General features: G+C 42.1%; 2 protein-coding genes across 4 annotated transcripts; one reads left to right on the top strand and one right to left on the bottom strand.

Moving 5' to 3' along the window:
- The first annotated feature begins 3189 nt into the window (after positions 1-3189).
- Positions 3190-4540, top strand: dharma. Its single transcript, XM_029772523.1, has 3 exons — positions 3190-3745; positions 3928-4115; positions 4215-4540. The coding sequence occupies exons 1-3, from the start codon at positions 3415-3417 to the stop codon at positions 4353-4355; spliced, it is 660 nt and encodes a 219-aa protein (XP_029628383.1). The 5' UTR covers positions 3190-3414; the 3' UTR covers positions 4356-4540.
- Positions 4541-4600: 60 nt separating this feature from the next.
- On the bottom strand, positions 4601-21732 carry LOC115206010 (CAP-Gly domain-containing linker protein 3). Of its 3 annotated transcripts, XM_029772520.1 has the most exons (15): positions 21605-21732; positions 18897-19049; positions 17846-17985; positions 14176-14269; positions 13864-14025; positions 13167-13285; positions 10738-10974; positions 10393-10452; positions 9470-9605; positions 9136-9282; positions 8534-8668; positions 8291-8414; positions 7992-8059; positions 7796-7868; positions 4601-7662 (listed from the first exon to the last, which is right to left on the bottom strand). In XM_029772520.1, exons 2-15 carry the CDS (start codon positions 19027-19029, stop codon positions 7608-7610), a joined length of 1683 nt encoding a protein of 560 aa, XP_029628380.1. In that variant the 5' UTR covers positions 19030-19049; positions 21605-21732; the 3' UTR covers positions 4601-7607. The 3 variants fall into 3 exon arrangements, with proteins under 3 accessions (XP_029628380.1, XP_029628381.1, XP_029628382.1); XM_029772521.1 differs by lacking the exon at positions 10393-10452; XM_029772522.1 differs by lacking the exons at positions 4601-7662; positions 7796-7868; positions 7992-8059 and having other exon boundaries at positions 8287-8414.
- Positions 21733-26466: the final 4734 nt, after the last annotated feature.

The raw sequence follows: 26466 nt of genomic DNA, 5'->3' as shown, positions 1-26466 counted from the left end.
CTCTGTTACATGAACCCTCCCTCCTTATTGTAGAGTTTCTTACTCCCATTGGAAAAGCTGTCAGCTCCGGTCTTCATCTCAGACAAGAGTAAATATTTTAGCGTTACACTTAGCTGGAGCAGGGCAGGTAGAAGCCTTGGTTAGCCTAGCTGAATGAATCTTAGAGGAGTCAATGACTTTTAAAAAAAAACATGTCAATGCTGTTCTTTGTCAGGGAGGAATGCTGATGCTGACCAGTGATGTCTCTCAATTTGCCACACAAACAGACTATGTATGACTGATAGATTGGTGCAGAGGCATCTCATCAGGAAAAAAGACTCCCTGTATTTTGATTATTCAGTTTAACGAGATTGACCCTGATGGTAGCATATTGCACAAGATGCACATTTTATTTCTGTATCTCATGTAGGTCGTCTTTATGAGAATAAGGTCATTTCTGGGTTAAAGCCCAAAACTGTAGAATAGTAAACTTTCAGTGCATGCAGACAGGGAAGCTGAGTGATGACGTGAGTCTTGTTAAGGGAATGTTTGTCCAAATCATTCACAGCGGCAGAGGAAGTCAGGTGAAGTAAATTGACATTGAAGAGTAATATTTTCTCAGAGGTTGAGCCTTGAAACTACAGTACTCAGTAGTAATAACGAATCCTTTAGCACAGGCCTGACACTCTTTCTCCTGTCTGACTGTGTTCGTGTAATGATGTCAGGTTTCACATGCAAGGCTGTCATGTGTTTTTCTTTCTCAGTATGTAAAATGTTACATTGTAGGATACTGCAATTGGCAAGACAATGTAAACACATAAATTACTATGTTAACCATATAATCCCATTCATTAAACATTAAACTGCCACTGGGAGACAGATCACTTCATTCAAGTTGTTGTGTTTTATACATAGTCTTCCATTTAGAGTTCATTGTTACATGTAGTTTATCCAGAGTTAACATCAAAGAGCCAGCTATGGTCTGGTTTCTAATCTCCCTCATTGATGTCCAATTGAGTTTCTTTACATTGATGTTGGATCACAGAGAGTAGGATGATTGATCTGTACACATGTCCCTTTTGAGTCCTGTCAGTTACTGTCAGCATTTGCAAGTCTAACATGCCTGAGATGACACCTCTTTTTATCTAAAACATGGATTTACATATAACCTACACAGACCATGTGCCATCTAAATATCATATGGATACTTGTGTCATAACGATTATCCAGGGTCGCAGTTATTGGTCATTATTGGCCAGGTCGCAGTTGTAAATGAGAACTTGTTCTCAACTGGTTTTCCTGGTTAAATAAATAAAGGTGAAATAAAAATGATAGTTCTAACATCTTTCTTTGAACATGAAACCCACTTTGGTCAAAGGTCTAAATGGCCATACATAATGTATTCCTAAAGGTACAGTATGATTTCAAAAAAAAGATTTCCCAAATATTATTGATACTAATATATAGTATGCCCTCATGATTATGGGGATGCACTGCCTTCTATGGACAAAAACACGATCATATGTTAGTCTATTGGACAGATATGAACAGCGTACATAAAAAAATCAAGAAATATGAACCTATATTCGGTTATTTACGTATGGATTTACAAAGCATCTCTGATTGGCTCCGGTAATTGACTGGAATGGAGTAGGTTAGGCGCATTACTCTTGATCCGTTCAGTGCGTAAACAGTGACATGTGCCGTTTCACACCACGGATCAAAAAGGTTTCAAACACGACAATTGTGACATTAATAGGATAGGATTCGGGTGCTAGTATCAGTCGGTGATTGTTTCGTTGTCTCGTTGTGAAGTATGTTCGCTTTGTTCAATAAATTGTGCTCGTGCCCTACTTACGCCTCTAATGATCAAAGTAAACGCACATATTTTGAGTCTTTAGGAAAAGGGCTCCACCAGCTGGTTACAAAGACAATAGCAGCATATATCAGACAAAGATCTTACATAACTGGGTTATTTATTTGATTTTTATTTATTTTATTTCACCTTTATTTAACCAGGTAGGCCAGTTGAGAACAAGTTCTCATTTACAACTGCAACCTGGCCAAGATAAAGCAAAGCAGTGCGACAAAACAAGTTACACATAAACAAACGTACAGTCAATAATACAATAGAAAAATCTATGTACAGTGTGTGCAAAAGTAGAAGAGTAGGGAGGTAAGGCAATAAATAGGCCATGGAGGCGAAATATTTACAATTTAGCAATAACACTGGAGTGATAGATGTGCAGATGATGATGTGCAAGTAGAGATACTGGGGTGCAAAAGAGCAAGAGGATAAGTAACAATATGGGGATGAGGTAGTTGGGTGTTCTATTTACAGACTGTGTACAGTTATTGGCTGGCTGTGTACAATTATTCATAGTTATGAATAACTATGCCTACACAAGGCTGCTGTGAATGCTCACAAAAAAAATGGACGTTGAAAATGGACGTCTGTGTAGCCCACATATACGAAAGATCATAAGACTCACTCATGAAAATGTCTTGTGTAAAATCTTAATTTGAACCAGTTTGCTACAGCAGGAAAATAATCCTGCAGCAACAGGAAATGTGAATTATTATGTGGACTATAATTAATAGACATTGTTGTTGACATTGTTGTTGGAGTCCAATTTTCGTAAGGGAAAATCAAGTCTGACATTTCAAAGTGAAAATTACAAACTTCAGAATCCCTTTAAACCTCAAAGACACTACAAGTTAAACATGTCCTGCATTGCAGGAAAGTTCTCCTGCAACAGGGTGATACAATTAAGATCCTATTATATCCCAGATGGCGTAAAACCCATAAATCTATGCGTAAAACAAACAGTAAAGGCCTTTCTTTCTCTGAAGTCTCTGTAGTATGTAGTGACACCTAAATGCACTGTAAATAACGTGGCCTATGATTTAATTTGATAGCACCTCTGTCATTATAGTCTGACACCATTTTAACAGAAATGCTTGACATGTTTGTCCATTTACAATCCCAGAAGTACCATAAAGCACCATAAGGTTAGTATCATCCGTTTCGACCGTACTATCTAATCAGTCCAAAAACGAATTACAATCAATCACTGCGTATATTACTTTGATTCAAGGACATCAAAGTCATTATCCTTTGAACCAAATATGTATATGTTATTTTATGATGAATCTGCATGGTCCGTTTGAGATGGACATCTTCAAAAACGGTAAAGCCATTATGGGCCATTAGGCATTTTCTTTAGTACAAAAGGGGTGTAAATTGCATAATAATGAGGGGTTACATTTCACAACTTATTTTATTTTTGAACTGTCAATGGAAGAGTATATAATCTGGGGTTGATCATAAGACTGCACATTTGAAGGAGGACAGTGTCCTTGGTTGGAGAGGTGAGACAAAAAGTAGCCCTGAGCACGTACCTAACTGTTTTAGAGGGACTTTTACCTCTGAGCATGGATGCGACCAAACCCTCAAACTTCAGCATTGAACGCATTTTAGGCGCCGAAGTGGGACCTTCTTACACAACTGGAGCCGAATCTTCACAACATGTTGGATGTTTGTCTGGCACCTTCCACCATGGACACCCAAATCCACAAATTGAAAACCGGAAATATTGTATGCCTAGGGATTTGACAACCGCCCACATGCTGCAGGTTCCGACCATATCACACACTTTTGATTCTAGTAGCAGTTACCTTAGCTATGGATCATTTCATTGTCATCATGCAGATATAAATCTGTGTCCTACTGCAACTCAAAACAGAGTTTTCAACGATGAAAGAGGTGAGATAGTTTTACATTTGATAATTTCACAATATAGACTGTATATTGAGGCCACAAAGTATTGAACTGTAGTGCTACATTGTTACAAAGTATTAGGCCTACCGTTTTTCCTTCTTCTCTTTGCTTGCTTTCGACTGCTTAATCATGTTTTTTTAATATATATATATATATATTTATCTCAGGGCCTCAGCCTCTGTGCACTTACTTGGACCAAGGTGGAAACCAAATAAATCGGGGCAGAATGCGCACAGTGTTCACGGACAGCCAGACCAAACAACTGGATCACCTGTTCGAACAAACGAATTACCCCGGTGTCGAGGGACGGGCTGAACTAGCCAGGAACATGGGCCTCACGGAGGAAAGCGTTAGGGTAAGAGAAGGATACGTTTGCTTTGAGAAAAGTGGTTGTGTAACTGTTTAAGTTACAAGTTATTTTCTGGACTTGACATAATGTGTTTTATTTCTCTAGGTATGGTTCAAAAACCGTCGTGCGCGCCGAAAGAGGCAGAAGAGCAGCACCAAGGCCGAATCCCCAGACCTGGCTACTTCGAAAAGAGACTGGCCAACAGTCTACAACAAGCGCAGCTTTCAGGGAAACAGCTTCTCGTGATTCCTCTGATGATAACAATAAGATCTTATTTCTTTTCACTAATTTATGTTCACTTGAGTTCATAAGCCTTTAGGCCCACTCACCACGCGTAAATATCCCCAGATAGTAATTCATTGGTGGGCATTTAATGTAAAAACTAAATTCAATTGTTAGACCTGCAATAAATGCACATTTAAGCAATTACAGTAAGTGTCTGAGTGATTTATCTCTAAAGTTGTTTGAACAAAAGCAAGCAACAGCAAATGTAGAAAACAACATCAACTTTTATTAGATTCATAGTCAGAGTTGTAATTATAAGCATTTTCATGCTGAGATACACCATTGTAAAAAGAAACTTTCAGAAAATAAAGAGCATGCAATGAACATTATTCATGACACTATAATAAATCCAACAGTACACCCCCCCAGTTAACTATTTTTGGATACAGACACCAACACACTATAAAACTGGAAAATAAAAGTACACTTAGTGAAATTATCAAAATATATTTTTAACAAACTGCAACGACATGTCTATGAAGAAAATTAACCATTGTTGAGATAGAGTTTTTGAATAACATCATGTTTTTTTTTATAATGACAGTACACCACTTAATAAGATTATATAAATGTTCATAATGTCCTCGAATAAACAGAACATTTGAAGAGAGGACTCATCAATGTAGATTCTTGTCAAGTTGTTAGTCGTAGATGGTAAAAGTGACACATTAGTGACATCTACTGGTATATTGTGGTGCACATTATGCTACCAGAGTGCAACATCTAGGCAATAACTACACCATTTTGGTCAATCTTGGCATCAAACAACTTTTCTTGAGCATCAAATCTGCCAGTCAACCAACTATTCAACTCAACCATGTAGTAAGTATGAACAATGTTGCACGCTATACTTATTTCTAATTACATTTTCCCAGCGTAAGTAGTAAAGACAAGACATTCTGATGTATTCGTACTCATTATCAAGCACTTCAGTATGGGGCGAGGATTTGTTTGTTATCTACTAGTAAAGAAACTCACAGTCCTTCTTGACACAGTATAATTTTTGCCTTTCTTGGCTAACAGGATTTTTACAAAGCGAGCTGTCCTGATAAAGTTTGCAACATTTTGTGTTGAGATAGTCATCATTAAATTAAATAGAAAAGGAGAAAAGTTCCAAATGCCACAGGTTCTTAAGTATCCCATTACATGACTGACTTTGAGGTTTAATGGATGAGTTTCTCTCAAACTGGATATCCTAATATCCCTTACTCAGATCAAATGAAGCTGACTCCCTCATAGTATCCTTGTTGTTCAGCAGCTCTCTTACAGACCTAGTCATAACCTTACACTAGCAATATCAAAAACCACACATTGTTGCGTTCAGTTCCACATTGCTCAGTGCCACATTTTATAAGGGGCGATTTCGGAAAATGACATGGTGCAAGAGTATTTAGACACTTTCTGATAATGAGTATTTTTTGTTGTTGTTCCGCGGTGCTGTTAACACAGGATGTTCACAACGGTGTTCAGAGAGTGCAGGAGGAAGTTCAGGTGTTTTCTCTCCCCCTCATGGTGTGCTTACATAGTGTTGAGTAGACAAAGACCACTATCCATATCCACATTGCAAAGTACACAGTTAAATATTGCTGTTTTTATGCACATACTCATAGATTGACATTAATCGCACACAAGTTTAGACGGTCCGATTTTTTTCCTAATGCTCACACTCACAAACTTACCAAAGCCTAACGTTGAGAGAGGAAAGAGAAGCATGAGAGGATAGCTAACGGGGTGTATACTGTGGTAGTACTGAGCCAGCAGGGGTTCTGGCTGTGCAGATTTAGCCTGAGATTAACACTTTTGGTGCAACAAGGAACCTACAGATGGGGAGCAGGGTACTAGTTTATCAAGAAACGTACCTAATACAAGTATATTTTGGTACCCTTGTAGATTTCCTATTTCTATAAACAAAACTTAAATGTGGGCAAATAAAGCTTTTTATATTACGTTTAAGTTACAGTTAAGCAAAAGTTATTGCTACTTCATGCTACACAATAAAGAAAACCGCTTTAACAATATTAACCTAAGTGGTTTACCCTTATATTACATTTTGGGGTGAGCAGCTATTTTGGTTAACGTAACTTGGATCTGAGACCAACTGGTTCAAAGTGCAATAAACACCTAAAACCAAGTTCTGAAAGTCTTATTTGACCCAGTTATGGACAAAGAGGTGTCTATAATACTACGATTTAAACCATTGCTAGAAACTTGTCTTTCAAGGGTACAGAAGCTGTCTGTGCAGATAAAGATGTCCTTCAGCAATTAAGTTGGGACATTATGATTGACATACGTATGTGCTAGCATTACATTTCCTAAAACTGGTAACTAGTATTTAACAGGGATCGCTCAAAGTACAGGACACCAGGAACTTCATTTTCGGACCATGTGTGAGCATATTACAATTACACAAGCCCATTAACAAGCAAATCAATATTATATACAAATTTCCAATTGCACATATGGGAAAATTCTCAGAGTGCAAGTGGAGAAATAGTGGATGTAGGAATCCTGAATAATATTAAACCCTGTTTTCTTTTGGACAGACGACATCAGAAGAACATGACCATATGTTCACGTCACATCTTTTCACAATAAAAAGGCATGTTTATGGGAAAATAAATGAGTAACACCATTTGACTCACACATGCACATTTTGGATCAATCGCTTTAGTACAACAGACAATGTGTTGGTCTCCTCTGAAATACTGGAAATTAGGATGAAGCAGCAGCAAATCAAAGTATATCAGTATGTACTTAGTCATTTGAAAGGTTCCCTAGTAGAAGCTCCATGGCATAAGAAGTTGGCTGACTGGTCTAAGGGTTTTGGCAACTTCTGACAGGGTAACAACAAGCAATTAACACCAAAATAGAGAAACTTACAAAAACTAAATGATTATATCTATTAGATAGTTGCTTTTGTAGAGTTTGTGTCCCAGATTTCGAGTTACAATTATTTTGTCTCATTATTAGTGTTACAAACGGAATGCAGGATGTTAGTTAACATACAAGGCACTAGGTTTTGCTATAGGACTGACTGCAATCAAGGGGAATGGAGTGGAGGGGGAGTGGAGGGGGGGGGGGGGCAGGGGCGGTGGTACACTACTGTAATTCTGACAGCAACAGCCAGAGAAAAGCACAAATGAACGATGGACACTAAGAGGAGAGCAGTAGATCTTTTGAAGTCGAGGAAGAGGAGGAGGAAGGAGAGCGTGGTTAGGACTGCATCTCAGCTCGCAGCATCCAGGGGAACCAACAGCAGAACAGCAACCTGAGGAAGAGGACGAGCAGGAGGAAGAGGAGAGGGATTCGCGTCACTGGACACATTCGTCGACAGGAGCTTATTTCTAAGCTGCTATTTGTTGACTCAGAGACAACACAGAGAGGAAAAGAAGAGACTCTACCTGGATATTGAACTCTCAGACGTGATGTCCTTAGGTGACCTCACCGCGTTGAATTTACGCTTTGGCTGGTTCACTAGAAGAAACAAAGAACATCTTTGGATAGAATGCAGACGTGGGAGTAGAAGGTACATCATAACATGGGGTGACGTGGCACGCTGGCTAACATGACTGGACGGATTTGACCGTAGATACTTACTAGACACCTGGTGGACTTTTTTCACCATCGTGCCATCGCCGCTCTGACCGTCCTTTGATCCGCAGATTCTGAGAGATCATTAACAGCCGTGCTTAGTATTGTACAAGACGGTCAGTCTGTTCAGAATGAACCTTTACAATCACAACAGAGAACGTTTTATATTGTCTGGCTCTTCGTCTGAGAATGACTGATAAGCATAGTTACACAAGGTAACTGTAAAATGCTTTCTTATCAATAAAGTCGTTACGTTATCTTACGGTCATTTTTTGAACCAGGTGTTAAAATAGGTGTTATGTTACCTCTGTACCCGAGATGGGGGTGCAAAGACGCCGTACTTGGGCAGGCAGGTGAAGTAGCGGACACCAAAAACAGACCCGTCATGCTTTCCTGTGGGCTGCTCCAGCTCCACACCAAACCAGTAACCTGGACACACACACATCATCAATAGTTCAACTTGATTAAACATTTCTAAGCATTTGTCAAACATTTCTTGAAAATATCACCACCAGTGTTGCAGTGACATGATTTCACAGCAGACCTACCTGGGGCAAAGTCTGTCTTTCCGTAATAGCGTATGATTCCCTGCTTCACACCAGCAACCAGCACCTGGTCTCCAAGTTCCACCTTCACCCCATCTGGGTCCAGACTGGCCACGGACATAGACTTCTTCCTCAGAGCTGATGGAGGAAATCAAATGTTAGATAACATGTTATTTTTAAGCAATAAGGCACGAGGAGGTGTGGTATATGGCTAAGAGCTGTTCTTATACACGACGCAGCGCAGAGTGCCTGGATACAGCTCTTAACCGTGGTATATTGGCCATATACCACCAACCCCCGAGGTGCCTTATTGCTATTATAAACTGGTTACCAACGTAATTAGAGCAGTAAAAATATATATTTTGTCATACCCGTGGTATACGGCTGTCTGCCAATCAGCTTCAGGGCTTGAACCACCCAGTTTATAATGTGTTATAAGTCTATGAGTCATGTGTTATTTATGTGTTATAAAGTCTGTGAATCAACAGATGGCTTGTTGTGCTCCTATGAGAATGAATGCCATGGCCCTTGATGGGGAAACTCTTTTGTGGAAGCTGCATTTCAGTTGTACAACTGACTGGGTATCCCCTTTCCCTTTCTTGTACCTTTCTCTCTCTCCATTATTTCCTTCTTTTCTTTCTTGTTCTTTCCTGTGACGCGGGAGAAGTCCATGCGGGGCGTCTTGGGTGTGGAGGTGACAGAGGGGGCCAGCTCAACAGCTTTGGCGATTTTTGACACTGGAGCAAAGATACCTTCAGGACAATAGAAGGGATTAGAGAAAACCCTGAAAAACCTGCATTGCATGAAACCTGCATAAAATTGACAAAAAAGTTATGAAATCAAGTCTTCTCTTTGCTCTTTTCTCACAGGGAATATTAGCGCACTTCAATAGATTTAACTAAGAATTCCCAAAATGTGAGTGAAATAACAGGTGGTTACCCAATTTGGGGGGGCAGATGAAGTAACGCACCCCCCCCACACTTCCGTCGTTCTTGCCCTCTGGCTCGTCCAGCTCCACCCCTACCCATTGGCCACTGGCGAACTCCGTGGTCCCACAGAAGCGCAGGGTGCCCGTCTGTGGAGGAGAGACTGTGTGAGGTCTGACATTTATATTGGATTTTGACTATCAAATTGAATTAACCTTATTGATCCCCACAGGGGCTCATCGAACAAAACATGTGATTTTCATTCTTGTATTATTGAAGGTGATACCAGGCAGGATTAAATAGTTAACAACACTTCTCCACAGCACTGAGGCAGGACTAGTCTCAGAGACATCTCTAGACCAGGGCAGCATGCTTATCTTCTACTTTTCTGTTATTCTTTACTACTGAGATACTAGGGTCCAGGCCTGGCCAACCCTGTTCCTGGAGAGCTACCACCCTGATGGTTTTTGCTCCAACTCTAATCTAGCGCACCCGATTCTAATAATTAGCTGGTTGATCATCTGAGTCTGGTTAGTTAGTACTGGGGTTGGAGCGAAAAACCTCAGGAGGGTGGCTCTCCAGGAACAGGGTTGGACAGCTTTGTAACTAGGATATGGTTAGTAATCTACCCATCTCAACACAATAACAGGTTTTAAGTGATTATGTTGTGGTCAGTAGGACATACACTATATATGCAAAAGTATGTGGGCACCATTTCAAGTTAGTGGATTCCAGTTGCTGACATACAGTAGGCCACACATAGGTTTCCAATGCATTTGAAGTGCAGTTAGTGATGCGTAGTAAATACCAAATGAATGCACCAAGGGAGACTACGTCGTTTAATGCAGTCAGTAATGCGGTCAGTCATGGAAATACACCTGAAAACACGATTAAATGTGTTCAGTTATGCAAGTAGACAGGTCGAGGGCTACCCACCTGCTTCAGGTGATGCAGAGCTGAGATGTCAATTTCATCACTGCTCGATTGTTTGGGCAGCTATATGTGTTAACACAAGTGGGAATAAATGTTTGCTAGAATTCACGTTCTCTTCTCACACAGTACAACAAGCAGCAGGGCTCCACCATATAGGATGAATGATACCTCATACTGACCACTATAAAAAAATATAGAAAGATAATTGAAAGCCATTTAAATGGTCTTATGCACATAAAACGCGCTCACAAAATTCAGCAGTTTATTTTAATTCACTGTTTTCAGTCTTTGAGGCACCCATTTCTCACCCTTTGCCTCCCAATCCTGACAAACCGCACACACACACACCTTCATGTCGTCCAGCACCACGCGGTCGCCCAGTTTCAGGCCGATGGAGGTGAGCATTAGATTGCCAGGGATGTTGTCGTAGTTGAGCAGGGTGGCGCGGGGCAGGTTGCAGCTGAGGGGCACAGAGTCCAGCAGCAGCTGCTTCAGCTCCTTGGCCACCATGGCCGCCTCCGCTTTGTCCAGAGTCATGTCCATGGGGTCAGGGACCACCTCGGCCGGCCCCTGGCCCTTATCATTCTGTCAGAGAGCGAGACAGAGAAGGAGGGAGGGAGAGAAAAAGGGAGAGAGAAAGGGACATCAGAAATAAATTGGCATATTTGTGTCGAAGTCATCCCCACATAAAACCGAAACAGAATCTGTTTTATCTGAAACAGTGTTTTTAAAGAGCGACTGCCCCTAAAAAGCAACTTCTCATTTTGAAAATGGTCTATGTGGCATCGATATGAGTCATAAACATTTATTCTACTGTCAAAATTGACTACAAAGTCTAAATAGGATAGTTTTGGTCATAAAATCAGTCTGAGATTTGCAAGATGATAGAAATAAAGTGTATGTCACGGAATAAAGGGTACTGTAACAGTTTAGCTTTGGTTGGGTTTATTTCAAGCCTGCCTTCAGCTGGCAGCACCCAAGTAATCATCAATTGGGCACACAGCTGCATGAGACCTAATCATAATGTCCATGGTCAATTTGGTTTGACATTCGATAGCCCTATGGGGCTAGTTAGGGACCATCAGTAAATTACACAATGTACATGGGACAATATTTTTAAATGCCAATAGCTCCAAATTTCAATGACCTAACAACCTCAAACCAACTATAAATTGTAGAAATTCAAATACAAATATTTAAATAATTTAATGAGACAACTAAAAGGTGGGCAACATAAAAATATTGCGCCATTTACATTGTGTAAATTATTTATGGTCCCTAACAAGCCCCAGAGCTATCAAATGTCAAACCAACTTGCCACGGTCGCACACCAGCTGGCTAAAGCTAATTGGTGAAAGAAGTTGGCTAGCAATAGCTTTCCTAGGCGACTTCAAGACCTGTTAGACTGTTTCATGTTATCTAGAAGGGTGAGTGACTGTAACCGTGTACTATTTTGAGAGAGTGAATGTACAAACCGAAGACTGCTTTCCACGTGCAAACACACACACACACAAAAGAGACGCACACATTAAACCACCCCCCCCAAGACAACTCTCGTTTGGCTTCAGTTATTTCTTAATGACCAAGCTGAAAAACGAAGCCAAATCAGGAAGTTCAGCTCCCTTTTAAAGTTACCAACAAATCATATGAAATGGACATGAAACCTCAGATGCACACCCATTCTATTAGGTCCACCTATCTACTGTGGTACCGGGTCGGACCCCCTTTTGCCTTCAGAACAGCCTGGATTCTTCTGAGCATTCCACAAGGTGTCGGAAAAGTTCCACAGGGATGTTGGTTTATGCTGACGCGATGGCATCACGCAGTTGCTGCAGAATGGACAGCGGTACATTCATGCTGCGAACAGCGCGTTCCATCTCAACCCAAAGATGTTCTATTGGGTTGAAGTCTGGGGACTGACCAGGACACTCAAAATAAACTGAACTCGCTGTCATGTTCCAGGCGATGTCCACTCCTCAATTGTCCAGTGTTGGTGATCGCGTGCCCACTGGAGCAGCTTCTTCTTGTTTTTAGCTGATAGGAGTGGAATCCGGTGTGGTCGTCTGCTGCAATAGCCTATCCATGACAAGGATAGACGAGTTGTGTATTCTCGGGATGCTGTTCTGCACAGCACTGTTGTACTGTGGCGTTATTTCTGTGTTTGCTGCCCGCCTGTTACACTCTTAGAAGAAAAGGTGCTATCTAGAAAATTAAAGGGTTCCAGGTAGAACCCTTTCTACAGAGGGTTCAACATGGAACCAAAAAGGGTTCTCCTATGGGGATAGCCGAAGAACACTTTTGGAACCCTTTTTTCTAAGAGTGTAGCTTGCACGATTCTTGCTATTCTCCTTCGACATCTCTCATCAACAAGCTGTTTTTGCCCACAGGACAGCTGCTGACTGGATGTTTTTTGATTGTCACACCATTGTTGGCAAACCCTAGACACTGTCGTGCGTGAAACGCCCAGGAGGGCAGCCGTTTCTAAGATACTTTATCCGGCGCGCCTGGCACCAACAATCATACCACACTCAAAAGTCGTTTAGGTCACTTGTTTTGCCCATTCTAACGTTCAATCCAACAGTTACTGAATGCCTCGATGCCTGTCTGCCTGCTTTATATAGCAAGCCATAAGATTCACTGTCTGTAGGAGCGATCAAGTACCTAATAAACTGTCCAGTGAGTGTATATGCCATATTCAATTTCATCATTTCTGTTTGTAGTTAGTTACCATGAGAAAGAGACGTACAAAAGAGAGGTCTAGTCAATAGTGCTCTTACCCTGACAGTGGGGTTGGCTCCATGCTCTAGCAGACACTGGACGGACCCCAGACACAGGTTGGAGGCAGCGATGTGCAGGGCTGTGCCATGGTGGAAGTCACTGCAGGTGGAATTCAGCACTACAGAGACAGATACAACCAGGTTCAGATCAAATCGATCTGAATTGCAAAGCCAATGTCAGCTATTATCTTAGTTTTATTCTAAAAGCGTAAACCAATTCCTTCTCTTAGGGGTCTCTGAAAGCATTACCAATTTAATCTCGTAGGAGTCTCGTGTTGTGTTTGAGCCCCATGGTCCGTAGACAGGAGAATAACAATGAGACAAAACGGCCACAATCAATGGTCAGTGTGGTGGAGCGATGATAAATCAATGTAGGAGTTAATGAAATGGCCTTGGATCAATGCTGGTAGGGGCTGGATGCAGTGTTAGTTCTGATTGGAAGTCCAGGGAGGGGAGGGAGGAGACATACAGGACATACACCAGGAGCATGCTAGAACTGACAGGACAGGCCCAAGCAGGAGCTTTGGAGTGTGTGTGAGTGTGTGTGTATACAGTATATGAGTGAGTGTGCGAACAGGGTGAGGAAAGTCGTCTGGGGAGTGTTTGAGGAGGTTTATTAGTCTCCAACAGCTCCTGAAGACTGACTATGTTGTTAGTTGGCTAGGTAGACTACATGGGTTGTGTTGACGCTACTCACCTCTGGGTTTGGAGGCCTTGAGGAGAATGCGAATCAGCTCTGGCACGTCGAAGTAGGCGGCGTAGTGCAGGGCGTTCATGTTGGTCCAGCGGCTGCGGAGACTCACGTCTGCCCCCAGGGAAATTAGCTGATTGGACAGCCTGAGGGCAGCGGCAGGGTCACCTGGACGGGGTCACAAGATGGACAAAATTTGTAGGATACTACAGTAAAACTGCATTGAATCTTAAACTAAAAACACTTTATTTTGTGAAAGCTTTATTGAGGATTCAGACATTTGAAATGAACAATCAGTTGAGGCTTTGAGAGTCTCACCAACTCCATGGGCCCCGGCTTTGCAACTGTAGTGGAGCAAGGTCATGTCTGTCAGTCCGTCACGGTCGTTGACATGGCAACCACGCTTCAAGATCTGAGAGGAGACAAGGACTGTTCAGTGAAGAAAAAGCGAGAGGCTAGGGGAAAGGCAGAGAGAGCAGTACTACCAGATGCCTTTAAAACACTATGAAACACTAAGGCCAGTCATCACTCACACATACAGACCACACCACCCCAGGGCCATAGCCTCTCATCTCTCTGAGTGATGCTCCCTGTTCTTAGCATAGCCACATTAGCAGGATGAGCCATTCACACCCAAATAGCACAGACGACACGCGTTAGTGAACTCTTAACGATGGGGAAGGTGAGGATGGCTTCCTACTGCGTCATAATTTAAGCACCACGTTCATTACCACTGCGTTGCAACTTCATCGGAGGCTGTCCTTGCTGAGTAGCATCCATCTACATGAGGAACCGGCAGCCATTTTGGATAGGTAAAACATTTGAGGGACACAAATATTGAAATGATGGCAGTCGTTACTGGAAGTGACATTAATTTACTATGCTGTTTCAACTGAATATCTAAGCTTGTACTCGGTACATTGGAAACAGTACCAACAGGAGATAACAGCAAACTATTCATGGCATCCTTTACAACGTCGAATAACCTCCATCTACTGTATGTCTTGCTGAGTGTCAGGTGTGCTATGTAAAGCCATATTCCCAACGGTGAAGATTTGAAGAAGCAGTGAAACTCCAGTTAATTAGCTCTCTCCTCTGGTGCCAGCAGACAGCAGTGACGGGTGTCGAGTGACGAGTGAAAAAGGACCCATCCTGATTCCTGAACTGGACTAGCAACTATCTCGGGACAGTTCAATATCCACCAGTGTCAATCAAGAGAGTCGAAATGAGCACACTCTCCTCAAACCCGGAGATTATGCCTTTTCATACAGAGACATGTAGTCCAACTGAATGAACATGATATTATCAGACAGGTCCTCTCCCGAGGCTTAACGATCACACCACCATGCACACCTTCACGATTCAACATTAATTCAACATGGATTCAACATGGATTCTATAAGATGGATCCCTGTAGCTGCGATGCTAACATGAGGCTAACATTGTCGAAAAGGAATTTGGGGCTAGTAACTGATATTGGTGGAAATTCTTACTGTCCAAGTAGCTTGTAAAGAAGCGGTGGCCAATCGGTATGCGCCAAAGCCATACACTTCTGATTCGACTTCATTTAGGACTTAGTTAGGTTGAATCAGGTGCGTTACTGATTTGATTGGAGCAAAAGCCTACATCCACATAAGCCTTTTGCAGATAAGTCAATGCATCTCAGTTAATGAAAATACTCTCAAATACTGTCAAAAAGACATTGACTATTTGCCAGAGGGCTGGGGTTGTTTACTGAGAGTGCAGCAGAGTGGTTCTTTGCCCATATCTGACAGCCTGGTCTGATTTAGAGTCTGTCTTAGTGCAGAGCCTGTTTGGGTAATGGAAAGACCCTATTATCTCAGCCATCAATCACAGCTATCATGGCGTCCCAGGGGACACACAGGAACTGAGGCTGACTTTACGATCAATCCTAACACTAAAGCTGCATGGCTAAGAGGAAACCGAGTTAACTAAGAGTGTGTATTTGCTTGGTGTGTTTACATGTGTTTTTATGGGGCATGTATTCCCTCTCTCCAAGACAGTAGGGCGGGATTAGGGAATGAGTCTGAAACTTGAAGTATGCATTCTTTATGTTGATTCACATCCCACCCTCATCACTCTTCCTCTTCAGGGTTATGAGAGTTCCTACTCCCATGGTCACATTAACACTACTCACACTGCAGTAATGGTTGGTCCTGAGCTAAAGCTGTGCACTTTCATCTGAGCAACAGCAATATAAAAGGGAATCGACTGAAACATAAACTACACCTTACATGACAACATCCTTAGTAAGAAGGTGTTTTGTGAAAAGTTCACTAGTTAAGATTCAACTTTGCTAAAGTACCCCAAGTGGTTGTGTATGTCAGGCCTCCAACTGAAGCCAAAGCCACCAAGCCTCCCACAATACTGATCCCAATATAAGACAACCCATTAAGGCACAAGACAAACATAAGATGAGTATTTCCCAATACCATGCCCATACACATACACATGCTTATTCAACAGCACATACTGTGTATGGGCATGGGACTGGGAAATACTAATCTTATGCTTGCCTTGTGCCTTAATAGGTTCTCTTTGTGGAGCCTTACCAACGTTGAGGCTCAACTAGTGGGTTTGTCAAAAACACTCTCTTACTAGGTTAGTGTGATAACGAGTCTGTAATCTTCTAGCAGGACCTTGGCCAACAACAACAGTGTACCGCTGCTGACTGGCTCAGAGCCGCAGGAGTTCACCACAAAGAGCGGTCGAACAACACAATTACTAGGCCTGTATCGACTGCATTCCTCCAGGGATCAAGGAACTTGATGCGTCTGCCCTGTTGGCAGCTCTTAAGAGCACGAGAGCAGAGTAGCAAGCTGAGCACAGACCAATGGACTTCTCTCCTTACTGCAAATGCAGCATGTGGTGATGGTGACCAACTCTAGAAGGTTGCATGCAGCTGAAAGGCCACTGCTCTTTAGACAGTAAGGGATTTAATACATTGATATTGTTCATGAGATTTCAATGAATTTGAGCTAAAAGGTGTGCATTGTTGTGTGTTACAGTATGTTGATGAGCGTCTCCATGTTCTCTTCAACTAATGACTGCATGGTGAATTTTGTTTCCTGTGTGTATTGTATTTTGGTTGGAGACCTGTTTCTTTGGTGCGCTATGCAGTAATATACTGCATCTGTCTGTTATGTACAGTAGAAATAAAGAAAACAATTATATGGGTCCAAGCACAGAGCCTTGTGAAACGCCAAATTTAACTTTGTAGGCCAGGGATGGGCATCTGGCATCCTGCCTCTTTTGTAGGCTCGCGGATACATTTCCATAAAAGGAACTCAGTCGAGATCTCAACTTATTGTTGACAGTTACAATGTTAGAATACACAAGGTGCAAATTTGGTTGTGCATCAGCAATTTTTCTCCTGCTATGTCAGTCGGACATTTTCTCAACTAGCCCATGTCAGCTATCATGATTTAAATCAGTAAATTAGTCTAACCAGCTATTTAAACTTGTATTAATCATAGCCAAATTACCGACTGGGTGGCCCCTATTGATTTTGTTAGTCACTCTCATTCAGATAACACATTAAAAACAGCAAACATTTCTCTCCACCCTATGGCACAATGTTTAGAATTGCATTAAATGAGTTATACAATTGCGATAATCTTCTCTCCGCCCCATGGCAAATCCTGTAGAATAGCAGCAAACTTGCTTTATAACTGTAATATTTTTTTCTACGCCCCATGGTAAAATGTGTAGTATTGGAGGAAATTTACTTTAAAATGTAAATTGTTCCCCCGCCCCCCAACAAAAGGCTAGGGCCGGCTCTGACGGCATGTGTGGGTATGAATGTGGTGCAGATCCATGAGCCACTGAGTTCAGATTTTTTGTGGCCTCCACCCACATCAAAGATGCCCATCCCTGCTCTAGGCCTACAGCTTTCTACATGTGCCAGTGTTGTGTGAGCTGTAGTCAGGCCTGTAGTCTGCTGAAAATCCGACCGGCAGTAACTCACCTCGTTTCCGATGAGGTCGATCTTGTGCTGGACCTGTGGGACCCACTGACGGATGATGGCAAACAGCTCTGGGATGGTGGTGCGCGGATCCAGCAGGATCTCCAGACACGCAGGATCATTTGGGTCAAAGAATGTGAAGACTGGAATGGTAGGGAATTCCAACAAGATAATTACCCTCCTCATCAAATCAGTATTACATGTGCCTCTCTTGCTATTTTTTGTTCTATGTCAGACAGCATATTGACTCATTCTGAATGTGTGATATTAAATATCATATTTTTTTATTATTACAAAATATACATGTATTTTGGGTTGTATTTTTCAGTAGGCCGGTTCGTGCACTCTATTTAATTACTTATGGAGTTCTCTGTGGGACATCCAATATTTCTGTTCTGTTTAAAAGCACCGTTTCTAAAAGCAGCATGTGGTAGATTGAAGCCCTACAGAAGTGGGAACACAATTGATCTTACTTTGTTTTTATAATACACCATCATAATAAATGCATTGAAGCTTGTGGGCAAACTGAAATAAAAAGCTTCACATCATTTTAGCCTGCAGAAACCACTTACATTCATTTGCATAGTGTCCAGCAATACCATACTGTTTGCATATAACAGCCCCAAAGTCAAGATCCATCTACTGAAAGGATCAATAACATGCCATAAAAGGCCTTGTTCACTTATTTATAGATCAGATACTTTTTATTACATCTTTTCATTATGTTTCTATGAATCTGCAAAGGTTGTTTTGACCAGGCAGTGGTCTGTGCTTGGTGAAAGGCTCTTTGTGGACCGAGGCTACAGTGGCACATGGCCCAGATCCCAAAATCCACTGTTACATATAAAGCAGTGTTGAGTAGGGAGCATTATAACAAAGGGACTTGGCCTGTATTCCCAAAACGTCCCAACGTGTTGATTTGGGGTCAGGTCACTCCTGTCCATATAATCTTATTCATTATGACCTAAAAAGCAAAACTGATCCTAGATCAGCACTCCTACTATGAGACACTTCTTGTGAATGCGGGCCCTGGAGCCTGAGGCCTAGGACCCACCATAGTCTTTGGGGAGGGGGGCCTGGGCAGATGGGTGGACCATGGGCCTCTTCCGGGGCTCGTGAACTGGGCTCTGGTACTCAGAGGCAGGCTGGGCCTCCTCCTCCACCTCGGCAGTCTGCTCTTTAGTCATTCTGCTAGACGTTGGCGGGCCTGGAAAACAAGATGGATGACAAACATTCCTTGAGTGGCACTACAAAACAAACAGCTCCATCGCAGGATTCTCTGAACAGTTCTCCTGCGTCTGTGACTCAGCCAAGAGTCACATGAAGTAGTTGCTTACAAGAGTCTTGTTCCCATGGCAGCCTATCTACTCTGGCAAGTCTATACCCTCAGAGCAGACAGGCTCTATGTTTGGCTCTAGGGCCTGTGAGAGACGGTCGGTAGTGACTCACTGAGAACTGCACTTACTGACAAGAGATGAGGAGACTCAGAGAGCAGACAGGCTAACAGGCAGTCTAATTTATTGTACCATGTCAGTGCATGCTAATACTAAGTCTTAATGTCCATCATTGCTCTGGACATAGCTAAAGGGCTGAGCTATATTTTACAAATAGCATATGCAGCAGCAGATTTCGCACATCCGTCCCGACTATGGGAAATCAGGGATACATGTACTGTACAGTATGTGTTGGGACATTGCAGCACTCATTTCTGAGGTGCTGCTGAACAAACAGTAAAACATCTATGTAAAAGCCTTATAGTATCAGGATGTCAATGCTAATGCAATTTATATACAACACAACACCATTTAGCCTATTACGTTGATATGGCCTGACTGGATTTCCATCGTGAAATAAATGTTCAATCTAGGGCCAGAGAATAAGCTACCTGTATGTGTTATAAACACCCCTTTAGAACAGAACCACTAACACAACTGAGAAACGGTTTATCCCAACATTGAAATGGGAACAGTCTATGATAGTGTAAATTATTCACGGGGTCTTTTTTTTGTCACGTCCAAGGGCTGCTTCCTCCAAAGTCTGACTGCACGGTGAGCACACCACATGTATCTAAAACAGATCCATCCGGCCTGAAAATTATTACGCTGCCAAGTAATCTAATACACAGACTATATTGTCCATCCATGCCTCTGCTAATCCTTTAGGATTTTGAAAGAAGTCCAGAGAGAGAGGAGAAAGAGAGGCAGAGAAAGAGCTCATCACACAATCAGTAAAACCTTTATACTATTGCGCAGCTCTGCTACTGTATCAGTCTACCAACTCAAGCATTATCGGGTCAAACAGTGAGGCAAAACAGAGGCCATACAGTGGTCTGTGCTGTATTCATTATGCTTAGGGTAACTACATTAACAGAGACTGATTCTGCTGCGATACAGACTCAAAGCCAAATAAACACCCCCCCCTCAGGCAGATACCATCCTCCTGAAACTCTACGAGTTGCCCGTTTCCTTCAGTTGCATCATATTGAGGGGGGTTCCTAGTCGTGTTTGGATATGGATACATAACATGGATACATAGTCAAGAGATATCATAGCCTGGATGATTTGGGAGCAACTGTCCCTGCGCAGTGAGTCACCTTACCTACAAGCTCCTACATTTTACTTTGATTTATTCCTTTAGTTATAGACATACTTTAGTGCTTCCCATGATTTGCTGCTGAATCAATATCCACTGCAGAATGGGTGATACAACAAGCTGCCTGACATCCCAAAAGGATTATGTTGAAACAAAGGGTATCCAAGATACAGGGTCCAATGACTGGTAGATAACTATACCTGTGCTGTGCAATGCCTGTCACCAATTATGACTATTCTACTAACAGAGTCCAGTAATGGCAGCCATCATCTTCTCTTCTGAGTTGCCCTGCTCCTCCTAGTTCCTACCCCTGATCTGACAGTAGTGTGTTTTGTAAGTCGCTCTGGATAAGAGCGTCTGCTAAATGACTAAAATGTAATGATGTAATGTTATAAATGAAGTCTCAGTCACAGACAGCATTTTCACTGGAATAAATGTGATGTATAATTAGCAAGAGCATATTATTTGTTTAATTAAATCGAGTACCTTATATGACTAAATCTTATGCAACAGTGCTCATATGAGTCAACAAGATGTATAAAACCTGGAGGCAAATACATTCAGATAGCAAAATATGAGGAACAACAGGTGCAACAAACCTTACAGATTTTGATCTTCTATTCAATACCTATTGTAATGGAATGAATAGCATTTTACCATTTGGCTGGGTCACACTAATGCCATCCTACTCAATTTGACAAAAACAATAGGTCAGAGCTTGTATGTTTGAGTCATTTACAATAAATAAAAACAATATATTAGTGTTGCAATGAGCAATAACGCAAAATGTGCATATTGCATTGCTCCACAACGTGCATGATAAAAGGAAAAAAAACTAGAAAAAACGCCCCGTTGACAAACAATGAGAAATATACTGGAGGAGGAATATACAGATCACATGTGCAACTACTCATTTGTTCCAATAACAATGAGAAGACGCATAATATCTGCGCTGATTTCTTATGTTTGCGCTTATATGATAAAATGGGCGAAAAAAAAACATTCGCCAGTGAGATTTCATGGAACAGTGTTTTCAGAGCATCCATCTTTCTAGGCTCGGTATCAAGACAAACACACATGCTGTGAAAAACACAGGAAGCAAATACATTTTATCAAACAAAATATATCCAATAATTTGAATCTTATATGCATGAATGATATTCATCTTACCTCAAAACAATCCTTTTTGATTATCTCAAGCTTTTCCTCGCGGTTCAGCTAGATGAGAACAGCAATGGTGCTGAGGATGCTGCTATAATGCTGCGAAGGTCTTTCTCTGTGACTGCGTCACGGGCGTGAACACGCATGGACCACAACCATACACAACGTAGGCTACGAGCACAATTTTGAGTGTCCTTCCTTGGCACAGGAATTCGCCTAGTTACCACAGCCACAAAATTGGCCAAAACTTAAAAACTCATGAGGTAAAAAATAGCTTTTTGATCTTAATTTAAGATTAGGTTTAGGTATAAGTGTGGTTAAGGTTAGGGTTAAATCTAAAATCGCATTTTAAGAAAAGAAATTGTAGAAATATATATATATATATTAAAAAATATATATATATATTCTTCACATTTTCTAACAGTCCATTTATATTTTCTAACAAGGCTATACATTTGGGTGAGTTTTTTCTCTCGCCTGAGTAGCCTCGTTTCACTGCCAAAAATAAAATGAAACCATCTAGTGTTCAGTGAAATAACACCATGTCAAATAATTAACATCCAATCATATAACCGTTACTCTCCTGCGGGAATTCCACTAATGGTCCATATGTAGCCAAACGTAGCTGCTGCTCATTCCGTTTGCTCGAAAATGGATAAATGGTTAAAAAAGTAAGAGACACATACCAGCTCTACTGGTAATCCTGCTACTACCAGCAGTACTACACCTATACCTGTCGACGACACAAGTTATTCTGCTTCCACGAGGACATCCAATGCTAGCATCAGTAATTCTACATTAGCCCAGCTAGCATGGACACTGACAGTTGTGAATCTGATGCAGCCGAATAGCTACTGCCCCCTTACCCGGGAAAGCACCGAACAACAGACAGGGATGTTGGACCATCGAAGAGGTGTAAATATGATGAGAACTACATTGTTTTGGGGTTCACTTATATTGGGAGTAGTGCCTTTCCTCAGCCGCAGTGTGTTATATGTGCAAAAGTACAATCTTACAACTCGATGAAACTTTAACTCTTGCGCAGACATTTAAAAACAAAACATGCCAATTTCAAAAATAAATCATGGGAGTTTTTTGAGTGAGAAGGAAGACGACTTTTGAGTAGTAATACGTATAAAAGCAACAGATACCATTAATATGAAGGGGCAAGAAACGTCTTATATGGTGAGCTACCGAGTGGCTCGGACAGGCAAGCCCCATACTATTGTAGAGGACTTAATTCTTCCTGCTGCCGTGGATATGGCTGGGACAATGTTGGGGGAAAAGGCCCAAAAAACTATACAGACAATTCCTTCATCAAACAACACTGTTTCACGACGCATCAGTGACATGGAAGGAGATGTTTTGAAACAATTACTGCTTCGCATACAAGCCAGTGAATTCTATGTGTTACAGCTGGATGAGTCAACAGACGTGGTGGCCTGGCACAGCTCCTGGTATATGTCTGTTACGTTCATGGGGGGTCAATTAAGGAAGACATCCTCTTCTGCAAACCACTGGAAACCAGGACAACAAGAGAGGATATTTTTAAAGTACTGGACAGCTTTGTGACATCAAATGGACTTTGGTGGTCAAGATGTTTTGGTATCTGTACTGATGGCGCAAAAGCCATGACAGGGAGACATAGTGGAGTGGTAATGCGCCTGCAAACAGTTGCTCCCGATGCCACTTGGGTCCACTGCAGCATCCACCGAGAGGCTCTTGCTGCCAAGGGAATTTCTGACAGCTTGAAAATATGTTTTGGACACTACAGTGAAAATGGTTAACTTTGTTAATGCAAGGCCCCTGAACTCTCATGTATTTTCTGCACTATGCAATGATATGGGCAGTGACCATGTAACGCTTTTACAACATACAGAAGTGCGCTGGTTAACAAGGGGCAAAGTATTGACACGTTTTTTAAAAAATTGACAGAAGTTAAAGTTTTCTTTACTGACCATCATTTTCGCTTATCTAACAGCATTGCATGATTAAAAAGGTTTCTCAAATGAGTGGCCTATCTGGGTGATGTTTTTTCTCGCCTGAATGATCTGATTCTAGGATTACAGGGACTCCGCAACTAAACTAAGCAAAAAAAGAAACGTCCCTTTTTCAGGACCCTGTCTTTCAAAGATAATTCGTAAAAATCCAAATAACTTCACAGATCTTCATTGTAAAGGGTTTAAACACTGTTTCCCATGCTTGTTCAATGAACCATAAACAATTAATGAACATGCACCAGTGGAACGATCGTTAAGACACTTAACAGCTTACAGACAGTAGGCAATTAAGGTCACAGTTATGAAAACGTAGGACACTAAAGAGGCCTTTCTACTGACTCTGAAAAACATCAAAAGAAAGATGCCCAGGGTCCCTGGTCATCTGCGTGAACGTGCCTTAGACATGCTGCAAGGAGGCATGAGGACTGCAAATGTGGCCAGGGCAATAAATTGCAATGTCCGTTCTGTGAGACGCCTAAGCGCTACAGGGAGTGGCAGACCACGTGTAACAACACCTGCACAGGATCGGTACATCCGAACATCACACCTGCGGGACAGGTACAGGATGGCAACAACAACTGCCCGAGTTACACCAGGAACGCACAATCCCTCCATCAGTGCTCAGACTATCCGCAATAGTCTGAGAAAGGCTGGACTGAGGGCTTGTAGGCCTGTTGTAAGGCAGGTCCTCACCAGACATCACCGGCAACAGCGTCACCTATGGGCACAAACCCACCGTCGCTGGACCAGACAGGACAAGCAAAAAGTGCTCTTCACTGACAAGTCGCGGTTTTGTCTCACCAGGGGTGATGGTCAGATTCGCGTTTATCGTTGAAGGAATGAGCGTTACACCGAGGCCTGTACTCTGGAGTGGGATCGATTTGGAGGTGGAGGGTCCGTCATGGTCTGGGGCGGTGTGTCACAGCATCATCGGACTGAGCTTGTTGTCATTGCAGGCAATCTCAACGCTGTGCGTTACAGGGAAGACATCCTCCTCTCTCATGTGGTACCCTTCCTGGAGGCTCATCCTGACATGACCCTCTAGCATGACGATGCCATCAGCCTTACTGCTCGTTCTGTGTGTGATTTCCTGCAAGACAGGAATGTCAGTGTTCTGCCATGGCCAGCGAAGAGCCCGGATCTCAATCCCACTGAGGATGTCTGGGACCTGTTGGATCGGAGGGTGAGGGCTAGGGCCATTACCCCCAGAAATGTCTGGGAACTTGCAGGTGCCTTGGTGGAAGAGTGGGGTAACATCTCACAGAAAGAACTGGCAAATCTGGCGCAGTCCATCGGAGGAGATGCACTGCAGTACTTAATGCAGCTGGTGGCCACACCAGATACTGACTTACTTTTGATTTTGACCCCCCTTTGTTCAGGGACACATTATTCCATTTCTGTTAGTCACATGTCTGTGGAACAAATCAGGGGGAATGGGAACCAGGTGTGTGTAATGAGACAAGACAGCCTGGGGTTGGTGGTAATGATCCAGTTCAGTGACTCCTATAAGGCCGGTGACTTAGACTTCCGGAGCTGGTGAACGGAATGAGCAGCAGTGTACCGGGGAATCCGTGACAATGTTCCAATGGTCCACATCAGTGGCTTGTAGGCTATGTGTGGAAGATAGGAGATGCTAAATGTGTTTATGTTAATTAACGGTCAATTACCGTGAGACTGGCAGTTATTTGCTTGACAATCACCGGCTGACCAAATTTCATGATGCCACAGCCCTATCCACAGAATCAGAACTCTGTTACTGGAATATTTGTGGTTGGGTCTGGCTGAAGTACAGCTGGGTCATGCAGCATGACAATGATCCAAAACACATAATCAAGTCTACATGAAAATGGTTTAAAAGCAACACATTTTAAGTTGTGGAATGGCCTAGTCAAAATACAGACCCAATCCCAATTGAGACGTGTCAGGACTTGAAACGAGCAGGTCATGCTTGAAAACCCACAAATGTTGCTGAGTTAAAGCAGTTCTGCATGCAAGAGTGGGCCAATATCCTCCACAGCGATTTGAGAGACTGATCAACAACTACAGGAAGCATTTGGTTGCAGTCATTGCAGCTAAAGGTGGCACAACCAGTTATTGATTGGAAGGAGGCAATTACATTTTCACACAGATACCACTAGCTGGCCTCCTAAATAGATACCACTAGCTGGCCTCCGCCCAGTACCCTGCCCTGAACTTAGTCACTGTTACTAGCCAGCCTCCGCCCAGTCCCCTGCCCTGAACTTAGTCACTGTTACTAGCCAGCTACCACCCAGTACTTTACTCTGCACCTTATAAACTGCTGCCCTTTATATATAATCATTTAAAACTGGTCATTTTAATTATGTTTACATACTGTTTTACCCACCTCATATGTATTTAATGTATTCTAGTCAAGGCTCCTATTTCCTATATTACTACAACTACACACTTTTTCTATTCACATACTGTCCATAATCTCTATACACACCATCATATACATATACATTCATATTCTGGAGTCTGATATTGCTCGTTACGATATTTTTTAATTACTTTCTTTTTATCTTTTGTATTTGTTTGTATTGTTTTGTATTGTTAGGTTCTACTGCACTTTTGGAGCTACAAACATAAGCATTTCACTGCATCTGTGATAACATTGCAAAATATGTGTACGCAACCAATACAATTCGATTTGAAGTTGTCTATTGTGTGGGTATTTTCTTCAATGATTTTGTCTACATAAAATGTTTACAAAACAGTTATGCAAGTCGTCTGTTAAAATAGGCTATATACAGTGCAGGAGGGTGTACATACCCTAAGGGTATTGTGGGAACACGTCTTTCTTGTTCAACTATAGTTCCTGTTTATCCTCCAACCACAGCTAACCTGTAG

This window comes from Salmo trutta, chromosome 13 (assembly GCF_901001165.1).
Source record: "Salmo trutta chromosome 13, fSalTru1.1, whole genome shotgun sequence".
NCBI classification, from domain to species: domain Eukaryota; kingdom Metazoa; phylum Chordata; class Actinopteri; order Salmoniformes; family Salmonidae; genus Salmo; species Salmo trutta.
The sequence above is the reverse complement of the archived record's forward strand: the minus strand, read 5'-3'. Positions and strand labels throughout refer to the sequence as shown.